Source organism: Oryctolagus cuniculus, chromosome 7 (genome assembly GCF_964237555.1).
Source record: "Oryctolagus cuniculus chromosome 7, mOryCun1.1, whole genome shotgun sequence".
NCBI lineage: Eukaryota > Metazoa > Chordata > Mammalia > Lagomorpha > Leporidae > Oryctolagus > Oryctolagus cuniculus.
The window spans coordinates 113,107,126-113,120,212 of NC_091438.1; the positions used below are offsets into that span (position 1 = coordinate 113,107,126).

Here is a 13,087-nt window from a genome sequence, read left to right on the forward strand (position 1 = left end):
CTGTCCCTGAGGGTTGCCTTGGGCATATGTCATTCCAACTCTCTTTTATACATTTTTTCACTCACAAAAAAATTAAAAGGAAACAAATAGTTGGAAGCATTAGTGCAATTATTTTTTCTTTACCATTCTCAATACTTTCAGTTCTTTGAAGGAGCAAATAAATGGGTACTTGTGCTCACTAAAAAATATCATAAACGGTAGACACAGAAGCAAAAAGTTTATTTACTTAAGACATGTTACAACTATTATATTATTGGACAATCATTTATTTAAAATAATATCCTAAATACTTACAAAAATAATCAAGTATTGCTTCCATTTTTCAAGTGTCAAAGTCTTTGCCATAGAAAATAGAAAGGACCTTTTATAAACTGAACATGACACTTCAGCGACATCAAGTTTAAGAACTGCACACGGTTTTCTTTTATGCTTTGTGCTTTACAAATTTCCAAGGTACTTCTTTGCAATGTAGAGGTTCACAATAAGAATGTAGGCATACAATCATGTGCACACAATTTTTACATAGGAATGTTTTCATTACATATACATATAGAGAACCTAGCACAGACAGGATTCCATCCTGAAAGCCACCCTGTCACAGGGACAGATGCGCCGCCACACAGAAGCAGGTGTGGATGGGGAAGTATTAACTAACATTCAGATCAACACTCCAGTTCTCAAAGATGATGACCTCCTAATAGGGGATACTAAGACTAATATTTCTAGATAAGATATTAATTCTTAATCTCTATTAAATCATTAATTTGACAGCCTTATTTATAGAAAAAATAGAATAAACTTCAAATATTTCTCAATATGTTAATCTCAGGATAAACATTACTGTTAGATGTACACATCTTTAAAAAGGTAAAGAATCGTCTTCTGGCAAATGTTCAAACTTAAAAATCATTTCCAAATTGGTCTGTGGTTCTACTTTATAATCACTAGGACATTCCATTCCTTTGCAAATAGATAAATGCTGAATATCTTTTCTATGATAAATGCATTCAAGCCCCCCTTACAACACAGATGTGTGTAAACTATGCTTCATAACAAAATATTCTTAACGCTTTACCACCCACAGGGTGTCAATCTCACCACATTAACCAGATGTGGAAAAGATCTCACTTCTGATCAGTTCCTGAATTTATGTATGATAAATCACAGTAACACAGAACTTTAAATTACATTGGTCCTGTATAAATACTGACATATCAAATATTTAAAATTCTACTTATCAACTAGAAAAGTCAGAAAATTTCTCTATTAAGAAAAAAGAATCTTCTAGCCTTATGTCCTTATTTAGAAATTAAACATATTATTTAGAAATTCCAAAGTGTAATAATTGAAACTTTATGACCATTTGAACTGTGAAACATTAATTTATTGAAATTGATATTTTACAATAAATTCTACTAAAAGGGAGCTTGAAGAACTTGTAAAATCTGAATTAAAGGCAAATAGAAACATCAAAGGGGCATCTTCCTTGACCAAAATATACCCAAATGCTATAATATTTAGAAAAATTTTAATAGCATGCTAAAATATTTTCAAAGACTTTTTCATTTCACTAAAAGTCACAGGAAAACAGACACTACAAGAATATGCGAAAATGCAAACCAACAATTACACCAATAAAAACATCAAAATCTAAGAGGTAGTCAGTCACAGAAGTAACCCTGATGAAGCAAAATCTCCTGACAGATGTTCCCAAATCTCAGAGATCCAGATGCTGTAAAAAGTTCTTATATTTTCAGCAACTCAAAATTAAAAAAAAAAAAAATTACTGGGCAAGAATCTAAACCTGGTATCTAAATGAGTAACACTGTAAATGGAACAATACTCATATTTGCAAAGAAGGTTAAGAACAAATTCCAGATCATAGGTCTACAGAGTGCCAGTCAAATCTGATTTACTACTTGTTTGTGTGAATAAAGTTTTACTGAAACACAGCCATACCCATCTTATTTACATACTGTGCATGGCTGCTTTCATGGTAGAACAGCAGAGTTAACTGCGTGAGACAGCAATTCAGTAAGACCACAAAGTCTAAAATATATCCTAGTTTTCCCTTCTCAAAACGTCTGCTGAGCCCTGGCCTGGAGATACGGCTGATAAGCAGGTCATTGTTCAAGAGCACTGGAAAGACAGAGTTGTCACAACATTAAGGTGTTCAACTATAGAGAATATAGGATGCTAGTTATGTCACAGTTCAATTTTTATATCTGAAACAGAGTATATTTAATTCTTATGGTCTAATATCAGAGTATTTCCCCAATAATGTAAAAAGATTCACTATGGTGGCATTCAACAAGACATTGTGCAATGATTAATAGATATACTCTGTATTTGTGCTGTCCAAAACAGCTGCCATTAGGCACATTTAGCTACTGAGTGTGTGAAATATGGCTGGTGCCACCAAGGGCCTGAATTTTTAAATTTAGTTTAAATGGTCACATGTAGCTTGTGACCACACAATATTTGATAGAATGAATTAACACAATTTAATTAAAATTCTAAAGTTGTGACTTATAAAATGGACCCCAAAAATTAAAAATAACATCTCTGAAATTAAGAGCTTTGGGCAGAAATTACTCCATATCACAAACTCAGATCAAGACAAACTGCTTAACTGGGAAACACAATCAAACTTATCCTGTGTTGTTTTATCACTGTATCTTTTTTAAGGAGCAAAACTGTGACGTTGTGGTATGTTTGAAATCCTCCTAATTGTATAAAAAGTTTGCAGATGTTTCACCCAAAGTAGTTTATCTTGCCTTCTATCAGAAAGTCAACTGTGGGGTAAGTGTTAAGCCTAGCAGTTAGGACACAGGTTAAGATGCTTTGTCCCATGCACACCAGAGTGTGAGGGTTTGAATCCTCGCTCTGCTTGCCATTCATTTCAGCTTCCTTTAGTAATGCACACCCTGGGAGGCAGAGTGGATTGAGTTCTTGCCATCTGTGTGGGAGACCTGGCTTTCCTTCCTGGCCCAGCTCTCAGCTTCTGCTTGGCCCAGTCACAGACATTGTAGGCAGTTAGGAAGCAAACCAGTGGATGAGAGCTCTTCCTGTCTTTCTCTGCCTCTCAAATAAAAAAAGTTTTACGTCACTTCTTACAAATGTTTACTTCCCAAACTTAATGTTTCAAGTTTCAACCATGCTGTTGAGAAGCTTTTACCATATACACCTACAGAATTATGACATCTTCAGAGTCTGCACCACTGCCAATTAGTTACTTTTGCCACAGAAAATTCATTCTAATAGCTAATCTTACAGATGTTTTATCATCCATGGCAGGACAAAACAGTCGATGAAGAACTGAAGAACAGAAGTAAAACGTGTGTAAAGTCAGAAACCACTTCTGTGTAATTCTCCATGTGCTTGCCTCAAAACTATTTTATGTGGACCAAAAAGAAAATACCTACAAATCTATATACATTTTGAAATAACACATTACTGATTACATATTAAAAATGAATCAAGTTAATGTTAACAACTGAAAATACTAAGTTTACACAAAGTAAATCTGAAATAATTTACTCTCAAAAGACAAATACTTGTCTGAGATGTATGCCTGATTACATCTTCCAGTTATTTAAATGTACTCCTCCAGAGAGACAGCTAATTCTACACTGTTTTCAAAGTTGGTTGGCACAATTAATTTGATGCATTTTGATTTTTAAATAGCTGTTATTCAGCATCATAAGCTTCCTTTCTCAATCTGGTAGTTAGCTGGAAGGTACAAAATATTATAAGGGCACTTCTGCTTGGTTTTCTTGCGCAGTTTAATCGGGTGTTGCAGCAGGAACTTTAACAGAGAGGTTTCTTCTGGTGCTGGTGATGTGTCGCTGCTGTGCTAGGAACGACCGCGCAGGTGCACATGCCCCGCTGTCTCTGCAAGCACCACTTCCACTCACAAGTCTGGATTCCATCCCCAGCTTCTGGAAAGCTAGACTCTGGGGGAAAACAGAATTATATATATATGATAACATGGCCACGTACAAAGTTTGCCAAGTGCTTTTCACATACATAGTCACTTAATGATCAAAATAATCCTGTAAAGCCTAGATTGTCCTCATTTTATAGAAGATTATAAGGGTTCAGAAGTGGATTAATCTGCACATGGTAATGTTATTAATAAAGCAAAAAAAAAGATTTCTCTATTTTAAGTGACTAACCTTGAAATAATAGAAAACAGTAGTTTAAAATAATTTGTTGGAATTAGACTGAATTATAAAAGAAACGTCAAACCAGATTCTTATGTTTAGGGTGTCAATCCACTATCTATGAACAGACACAGCACAACAGGAAAGCACAGGTCAGTAATTCTTAAAATATGGCCCCTGGCTTAACAAGATTAGAATAGCATCACCAACTTGCTAAAAAGGCACATTTTCAGATCCTACCCAGACTTAGTGAATCAGAAGCTCTACAGGCGCAAAAGCAACTGTGTCTCAACAAAACTTCTCTGATACACGCTAACATTTGAGAACCAGCAGTATACTTTAAATTTACGATTGTTTACCTATGTATTGATACATGACAAATTACTGTAGTTTTGTCTCATTTTTAAGATTTATTTATTTAGTACTTTGAAAAGCTAAATAAATAAAAGAGTTACAGAGATAGAGGAAGAGGGAGAGGGAGAGAGGGAGAGAGAGGGAGAGGGAGAGAAAGTTCCATGGGCTGGTTTACTCCCAAAATACTCACAACATCCAAGGTTGGGCTAAGCCAAATCCAGGAGCCATAATGCTATCCTGGTTTCCTACATGGGTGGCTAGGGGCCAAGTACTCAGACCATCAGCTACTGGCTTCCCCCTTGTGTTAGCAGGAAACTGGTTCAGAAGCAGAGCGGCTGGGACTCAATTTGGCTCTACAATAGAGGATGTGGGCCTTGCAAGTGGTGGTTTAACCCTCAGGGTCACAACTCTTGGATTTCTCTTAAGGGAAGGCATGACTCCCTCACACTAAACCACATTAAGAAAATTTTTATTGAATGTAGCATTACTAGCAACTAGCATACTACATGGGAGATAGTGGGTGCTCAACAGAGACACATGCAAAATGAATGATGTAGTATTTAACTCTCATTTCTTAACTGAATTATGCACAAGAAACAGCAGAGGAATAAACAAAACAGTCCTCAGTGTCTGATCTCACTGGATGACCAACTCAAAGGTAGTTCTGAGAATACCTCCAATGTGATTTCCCCAAGGCCCTGATGAACAAAGCCGGGTTGTACCAAATGGAGAGAGGAGGAAAAGGGCACAGACAAAAAGGAGGGTAGCATCAATGCACAAGGCCTGCCAAGGATGGGCATGCGTGCTCGGGGAGCCTGGAAGCAGACATTCCCTCAAACTGTGTCAGAGACAGCAGCTAAGTTATCACCCATTCTCACTAATTAGAAAGCTTCCCCGACCCCTCAAGGAACCACAAACATTATGACCTGCTACTCTGCAGAAACATCCCCCGATACACCTGGATGACAAAAGAAGGACACTGCCAATGACTTTATGCTATTTGCTCCTTGGTAGGATAGATAAGACAATTATTGTAGTGTACCCCCTGCATTAAAAAAATAACAAAAATTGTTTTAGCTCAAATAAGGCAATTTTTAAAAATATTTATCAACATGCCCATGCTTTTACATGTATTAGCTTAAGGTTGATGAGTCACAAAATCAATCATGACTGACAATGAAAGGAAAATCTCTAGGACACACAGTTAGGGTAACTTTCTCTTAAGTTATATACACAAATGTGTCATGACCTGGTCCATTGTGAAAATCATAGCTCCAATCATTAGCTGAATTTCAACTCACCTTGTTATACCATGCAGAAACAATGAGTTTTTCTTCATAATCGCGGAATTTTGCTACTTTACATTCACTCTGGAAAAGGACAGAGGACAATTAAAATCCCAGAAGTCAGCTCAAGTTACTAAAAACAGAATCGCTTCTTCACCATGCTGAGAGAATCTGAAGAATGCTTTTGTGAGGCACACAGAGCCGTCAACCCGTGACCTGATGCACACACAGAACCTCCGGACAGAGCCGTCAACCCGTGACCTGATGCACACACAGAACCTCCGGAACACCTAGGATCTGTGATTGCAGCAGGAGTTTACCTGGCAGAACTGAGTGATGTACACACACACACATTCACACAGAACCAGTGACTCCTAGAGAAAAACGCCAAAACCGGCTAAGGCATCACAACACTGTGCCAACAGCTGTACCACAAACAAGTCAACACCAGGGCTACAGAGGAGGTAGGCAAAAACTACCCAGGACGATCCTGTAAGATGCTGTGTGGCTTTGGACACATTTTTCTCTCTAGATTCCTGGTGGCCTGAATACTAGATTCTCTGTGGCCACCAGAGATTGACATTCCTTCCACAAGTACTCTACTACAGCTCATTTAAAAAATTCTGCTGAGTGCAGATATAGGCAGGTAACATAAAATGCTATAATGCTGAAACACTCAAATTTCCTCTTAGCAAGATGCCCATAATATATAAAGTATACAGGAGCCAAGCCCGAGAGATGGAAGCCATGCCTTGTCCTGGCTCACATCGCCCCAGGTACGCACCCCTCAGGAGAGATGGCAGGCGGAACAGCATCTGCTATTTGCATTCTGTTTTTCCTCTTTTATTTCTGTGCTGTGTAAACCTGGGACCCCTATTTGTTGTGTTTCAATTGCGACTTCACTGGTGTTTTTCCTTCGGAGACATCACGTTGTCCTCACTCTTGCTGGGAATGCACATTTTGAACATCGACAATGGTTACTGCCTTCCCTGGGCAGTAAACAGTCAGAACAGCTTAGATGTCCGAGGCCATCCAGTCCAAGTCTCATTATTTTACAGAGAAGGAGACGGGACCAGAGAGGAAAGGTGATGACTTTTAACTTGTAAGTCACCAATAGGGTTGCAATCCAGGCCTCTGATTTATGTAGTATTTAATGCTGAGGATACAGAAACGTAAGGCTCTTAAGACACCCTGACATGTGCCACAAAGAAGACCAAAGCTACGAATTCACAAGTTCAAAGTACATGGGCTTCATGTGGATAGGAAACTACACTTGTCTACGGAATGCAGGGAAAGTTTTGTAGAGGAAGATGTGTCTGAATTGGAAGTTGAAGAACTAATACCATTTCTTCATACACAGAGCCCTCCAGGGATTTTCACAACACCCGAAGTGGCTGGGTTAGCACCACTAGCAAGTGCACCTCAGGGTGGTGTGTACTCTGGACAGAGAGACAAGGGTGCTGAAGCCTGCAAGGCTTTACATAAATATAGTTCCACCATTCCATACCTTCTGTTCAGAAATAACCCCAAGAAAAAGCTATAGAAACAGAATATCCTTCTCTGAAATTTAACAGTGTAGTTGATTTACGAAGAAAGCAGAACTGAACTCAGCTCTAAAATGATGAAGATATGTTATCAGGAGGAAGCACACAGGACTTCAAGAACAGCATTAAATCTCACCACCACATTAAAACTGTTTTGTCAAACACTTTGCAAAGGAAACAGGACAGGTTCAATTGCAAAATCTAAGAATACAGCATTTAATACTGACATACGTATCCAAGATCAAGGATGACATAACCACTAGCACCAAAATACATTTTAAATTGGGAGTCAACAAATTCATGAAAGTAAGCCATTAACAATATAACCTCACATGCTTAATGACCAAGATTGCTTTAGTTATACTGGAGTTCTGTATTTCCTTTTCCTTAATTTCCAACTAAGTTTACTTAGGTTCAGATGAGGAACAGGGAGAAGATAAATCAGATTAACTGCATGAACAGTACCTTTCATAAAAAAATCAGCCCATTTTTTTTTCTGAATGAAATCATATCCACAAAATTGTGAAAGCAGAGTTGTAACAGTATTAGCAAGTCAGAAAAACGTATATGAATGACTATCACAGAGAGAGACACACAGTGCAGCACAGAGTGCATAAACTGTGCAGAGACCAATCTATGGGCTAATAGGATGTTTTGAGATAAATATACAAAGGAAAAAATATGACATTTCTAATTTCTTGTAAATAGTGTCAAATACACAATGGCTAATTACCAGGATTTCACAGATTTAAGAGATGAACAAACATGGTAGCTTTACCTCTAGAATCTCAATTCTTCTCTCCTTCTCTGCCAACTGCTTTCTGAGTAGCATTATTTCAGCTGATGCTGGATTTAATTTGGGATCTAAAGTTTTTATTACCTGTTCAAAGAAAAACAAATTGTTTTCTCTTTATCCTATGAAATCTTGAAAATATAAGACCATATTTTGCAAAACCTGTGTAAAGTGGAAAATTATCCCCACAGTAACCTGGGAGTTGCTATAGCTTATTTAATAATTATACCTTATTTTATAATCTATTTGGAATAACAAAACTAGCTTATTATATAGATGAGAAATAATATAAAAGTTCAGTACAAGAATGCGAAGATTCACATCTGTCAATCACATTTTACTTCACGAAAAGTCAGTATGGAGGGTTATTTAGCTTTTTCAGTGCTAAAACTTTGAGCACTGAGGTTCTAAAACAACCATTTCCACATTATCTGAATTGCGAATTTAAAAATAGTAATCAACGTGAATTTGATGACTATTGGGGAACTCACTGTTGTAAAATACAAGAGTTATATATACAAAAATTCTGTGGCTGGCACTGTGGCCTAGCAGGTAAAGCTGCCACTGGTAATGCCAGCATCTCATGTGGATGCTGGTACATGTCCTGGTTGTTCTTCTTCCAATCTGGCTCCCTACTGATGGCCTGGTAAAAACCAGCAAAGATAATCCAAGTGCTTGAGTCCCTGTCACCCATATGGGAGACCCCAAAGAAGCCCCTAACTCCTGGCTTTGGCCTGGCCCAGCCCTTACTATTGTGGCTATCTGAAGAGTGACCCAGTTGATGGAAAATCTGTCTCTCCCTCTCTCTCTTAACTCTGTCAAATAAATAAATAAAACTTAAAAAAAAAGAGAAGACATTCTTAACAATAATCTTTTTTTTCACTATCATCCTCTAGTCAAATGTAATTCAACATAAGATCAATACAATAGACACTGTTGTTGATCTTATCTGCAAAGGATAGGATGATTGATTATAGTTATGTAATATACTAAAAGTTAGGTAAAAAGAGATGTTTGATCAGAATCAGATGTTTGAGCAGTTGCAACTCAACTATGTAGATAGCATTCTGCTAACAAATCAATTTGGAAATGTGAGGTATAAATTACAAGCAAAAACTGTAAATTTCCAATAACAGGGACACCTGTATGGCATAATTATAAATCTGCTTTTCACAGGTTTAAATTACTCAGAGTTAGGAAAAAGTCACTGATATTTACAGAGATAAAGGAAAAAGACTAAAAGGTAATATACCAAAATACTATTGTGGTTCATTCAGAAACCATTTACTGAGGGGAGATTGTGACAGATGGGGATTTGGTGATTCACAAAATGGGGAGCTTGCCCTCATGGAGCTCACACCACAAAAGGAGAACACATCAACATATCTCAATCATAATTTAATTACAAAGAACAAATCCTAATTAGTTATCTGCAAATGATAAAAAGAATGGCTGTGGTTGTTTTCTATTTTCTGAATTTCTTATGTGAACATATGTCATTTTAACCAGTAATTTGACTGGTATTGTAAATTCTGCCCCAAGTAATACAAGGGAAAAGAAAGAAATCATTTATCAAAGAAACTGTCTTTTTAGTGATAATACTCAAGGACGGTGAAAATAAGGCACTCATTGTCATTGTCCAATTAGTTGTAATCTTTTAAAAACGTCATTTAGAAATATATACTGAATTATCTTATTAAAATGAGTTTATCCTCTGACCTCATAAGTCCATTTTTAGGAAGCAAGGTTAAAGTGATAAACCAAGAGAAGGGGAAAACTTTCTGTATAAATATGCTACACACAGTCATATTTCTATGGATAATAAAGGAAATGGACATAAATTATTTCCATTAAATAGGATAATCAAGAAATAAATTATGATATTGTCCACACAACTGAGTATTATATATACATTATTTCACTTTGCAAAGAATGTTCCCTAAGTGTAGTGTGTGTATAGTTCATTGCTGTAGTCTCAGGGCTTATTCTCAGTGAATATTAAATGTTCAAATAACATAAGGAACGATTTAGTTAAAAGATGTAATATGTACTGTGTGTGTTTGTACACAGGCATGTGTTATCAACATCAATCACAGAGAAAATAAACATATGACATTCACTTTTAAAGAAGTATATGAAAATGTTAACAGCAGTCTCCAAGAACCTTGTATTTTATAATATCTACTATAAGCATTTACACTTCTGTAACTGGAATAACCTTAACTGTGGCAGAGACTGCCTGTAGGTAGTTAGCCAGTTTCCCTTTCCTTCTGGAAACACAGCTATGCTTCCACGTCTCCCTAGAAATTGGCCACGGGCCACTCGTCTGAAGCCTGCCACTGAAATCAGAGTTAAAGTGACTGACCCCGTTTCCAGGCCTGACCCATTACCTATCGCCTATATGATTTACATTGTTGGTCCCAGTCTACTGTTGGACAATATCAGGTGAACCCGGGAAGAAGGTGGAGTCCCTGTCCCACTCATGACCTGACTCAATATGATCCAGAAGTCAACTTCTATGCTGTTATGCCTTGAGATCCTAGGCTCCATCTGTTGCTCTGAGTACTATTTATACTTTAATAAGTAAATATGAGTATTACATGTAACTTACATATAAAAGAGGCAGACATCCTGCCAGTATTTTCAAGTATTACCACAAAATTCCCTTCTTTTACTCAGTAAATAGAATACTGCCTGAGAGAGAATGTTTATGTAAGGTATGCATGAAAATAAAATACTTTAGGCAAATACTACTTACAGATATTTAGGTATGAAATAAGGACAAAGCACAATTTAGTCTGGTGAACATTAGAACTGAGTATGGCTGTCTAATCTAGACTAAATGCCAAACTAATTTCATACAAGTTCAAAAAGCTGAATTTTCTCAAAAGCTAAAATACTCTATGTTAAAATTCTAGCAAATTTTATTTTTAGAAAATTTAGTAAGATCCCACAATGAACATTCTAGGCTAATTTTGCTAAAGATTCTGCTCATTACAGCAGTCACTTTCCCTAGTGAGGTCACGATGGTGAAGCTGCCCACGTGCAGCTATGTGTTTGTCTTCTCTGACTCTGGTGAGCTCGATGCAGAGCAGGGGGGCTGCTGTGGAGACTGCAGGATCCTGACAGGAACAGCAAGACGGCCAAGAATGTGGGGACTAGCGGTGGGTGTGAGAGGAGCAGTGCCCAGGTGGGACAGTAGTACCCTAATCAGAACACGGGCCACAAAGTCCTGCGCTGCTCCCCAAGACAAGCCACTCACGTTTCTGGCTTTCTCCAGGTACATTTTATATCTTTCCTCCATTGCTTTCATATCTTCATCTTTCTTCTGAAGAGCAGCTTCAAGTTCATTGATCTTTTGTACTATTAGTAAAATCAAGTGAAACATGACAAATTACTATCTATCCTCATACCCCAAATTTTTATCTATCAAATTTATTTCCTACATATTGATAAGAGAACTTAAAAAGATTACCCTTTTGTTTCTCCTTGTACTGAATTATTAGCTAAAACTTTTGAAATATGACCAGTGCATCCTCAATCACACATTATCCCTTAGAACATCTATAATCTTTACCCGCTGCACCACAGCCCCACCCAAAACATCTATAACCTAGCTATTTTTCTCCTTTCTATCATCAAATATTTCAACAAGTGAAAGTATTTATAATGTAACCACAACTATACAAAATGAGACATTATTTCTACATAATGTTTGAGGTCTATTTTAATCTGATTTAAATTTATTTTATTCGCATTTCCACAGTATCAATTTTATTCCATTTTCTGATGTTTGATACTCCTATATATCAATCAGTTCATTTTATTAGATTTATGATTTTGCTTTAAGATTAGACAATTTATTAATGATGTCAGCATTAAAATTACCATGGCTCTCATTTGCAATACGTGAGAATACTTCAAAAAGTTTGTGGGGAAACGGACTTAAAAAGATGAGTTTATTTTGGTAAAAAAACCTTTAAAATCCATGCACAGTTATTTTCATAATATGGATTTTTCATGAACTTTTTGAAGACTCATGAAATGCATCTATGCATTATGCAAGGATATAAGCACAGTTTTTGTATCCTTCAACTAGACAGGACAAGTCCTTAGATCTAGTCTGACCCACATTTTCACAAATACCTACCATTTTGATTTATATCTGGCTGAAGATCTTCTATGAGCTCTTGTTTCTTCTGTAATTCCTCATGGACCTCTGTTAGTTTTTCCCTAAGTGGTGGAAAGAGCACGGAGCTTGGAGTCAACAGACCTAAGAATGAAAACTAGTCTCTGCCACGTAACAGTCGTGGACTTTCTGAGCGAGTCATTTTCAATCCTTGGTTTCCTCTCTTGTGGAATGGGAAGAAGCCCTACCTAACTGTAGGGGTTGTCTTGAGGACAAACGCTGCTGCCACGCCAAAAATGTTACATTTCTACCCTGCCACATACACTTCCTAAGGAAATAAAAGCAAATACTTCATAGGTTTAATACTAGAATATGCTTGTTGTCTGCTTTGTCAAACACTGCAAATGGTATCAGAACTAAAATACTAGGACTCTGGAATGGCCAGCAGGCAGGCCAAATGTTTTTTTTGCTTTTTGAAGGCAGTGATAAATATGCACTAAGCATTAGGGTAGGAGTTTTTATAAAAAATCAGAAAAGGAGACTAACTTTAGAACTTTTACAACCCTTCCCCTCTCATATTTGAAATAAAATACCAGCATTACTTACATATGAGCTTCCAACTTCTGCTTTAGTTTGCTGGACTATAAAATTAAAAAAAGTTGCTGTAAGATGACTATCATGAGAAAGGTAAATTTTCCAGACATCTAAATCTCTTTATTTCCTTTTGAAAGTAAAATTATGAAATGCTTTTAAAATTTCTAATAACATACTTTTAAAGGCATAAAATTTTAGGTGTTATTTTATTTCAGAAGGGA

General features: G+C 36.8%; 1 protein-coding gene across 2 annotated transcripts in view; it reads right to left on the reverse strand.

Annotated features, from left to right (window-relative positions):
• Positions 1-202: 202 nt before the first annotated feature.
• HOOK1 (hook microtubule tethering protein 1) overlaps positions 203-13,087 on the reverse strand; it is a 61,288-nt gene continuing 48,403 nt past the window's right edge. For both annotated transcript variants that reach the window (XM_008265171.4, XM_002715582.5), the window contains 6 exons: positions 12,879-12,913; positions 12,294-12,376; positions 11,406-11,506; positions 8,129-8,230; positions 5,822-5,890; positions 203-3,956 (listed from right to left, as the gene is read on the reverse strand). In XM_008265171.4, coding sequence (XP_008263393.1) covers positions 3,786-3,956; positions 5,822-5,890; positions 8,129-8,230; positions 11,406-11,506; positions 12,294-12,376; positions 12,879-12,913 — 561 coding nt within the window. In that variant the 3' untranslated portion in view covers positions 203-3,785. The remainder of the gene's footprint in view (positions 3,957-5,821; positions 5,891-8,128; positions 8,231-11,405; positions 11,507-12,293; positions 12,377-12,878; positions 12,914-13,087) is intronic.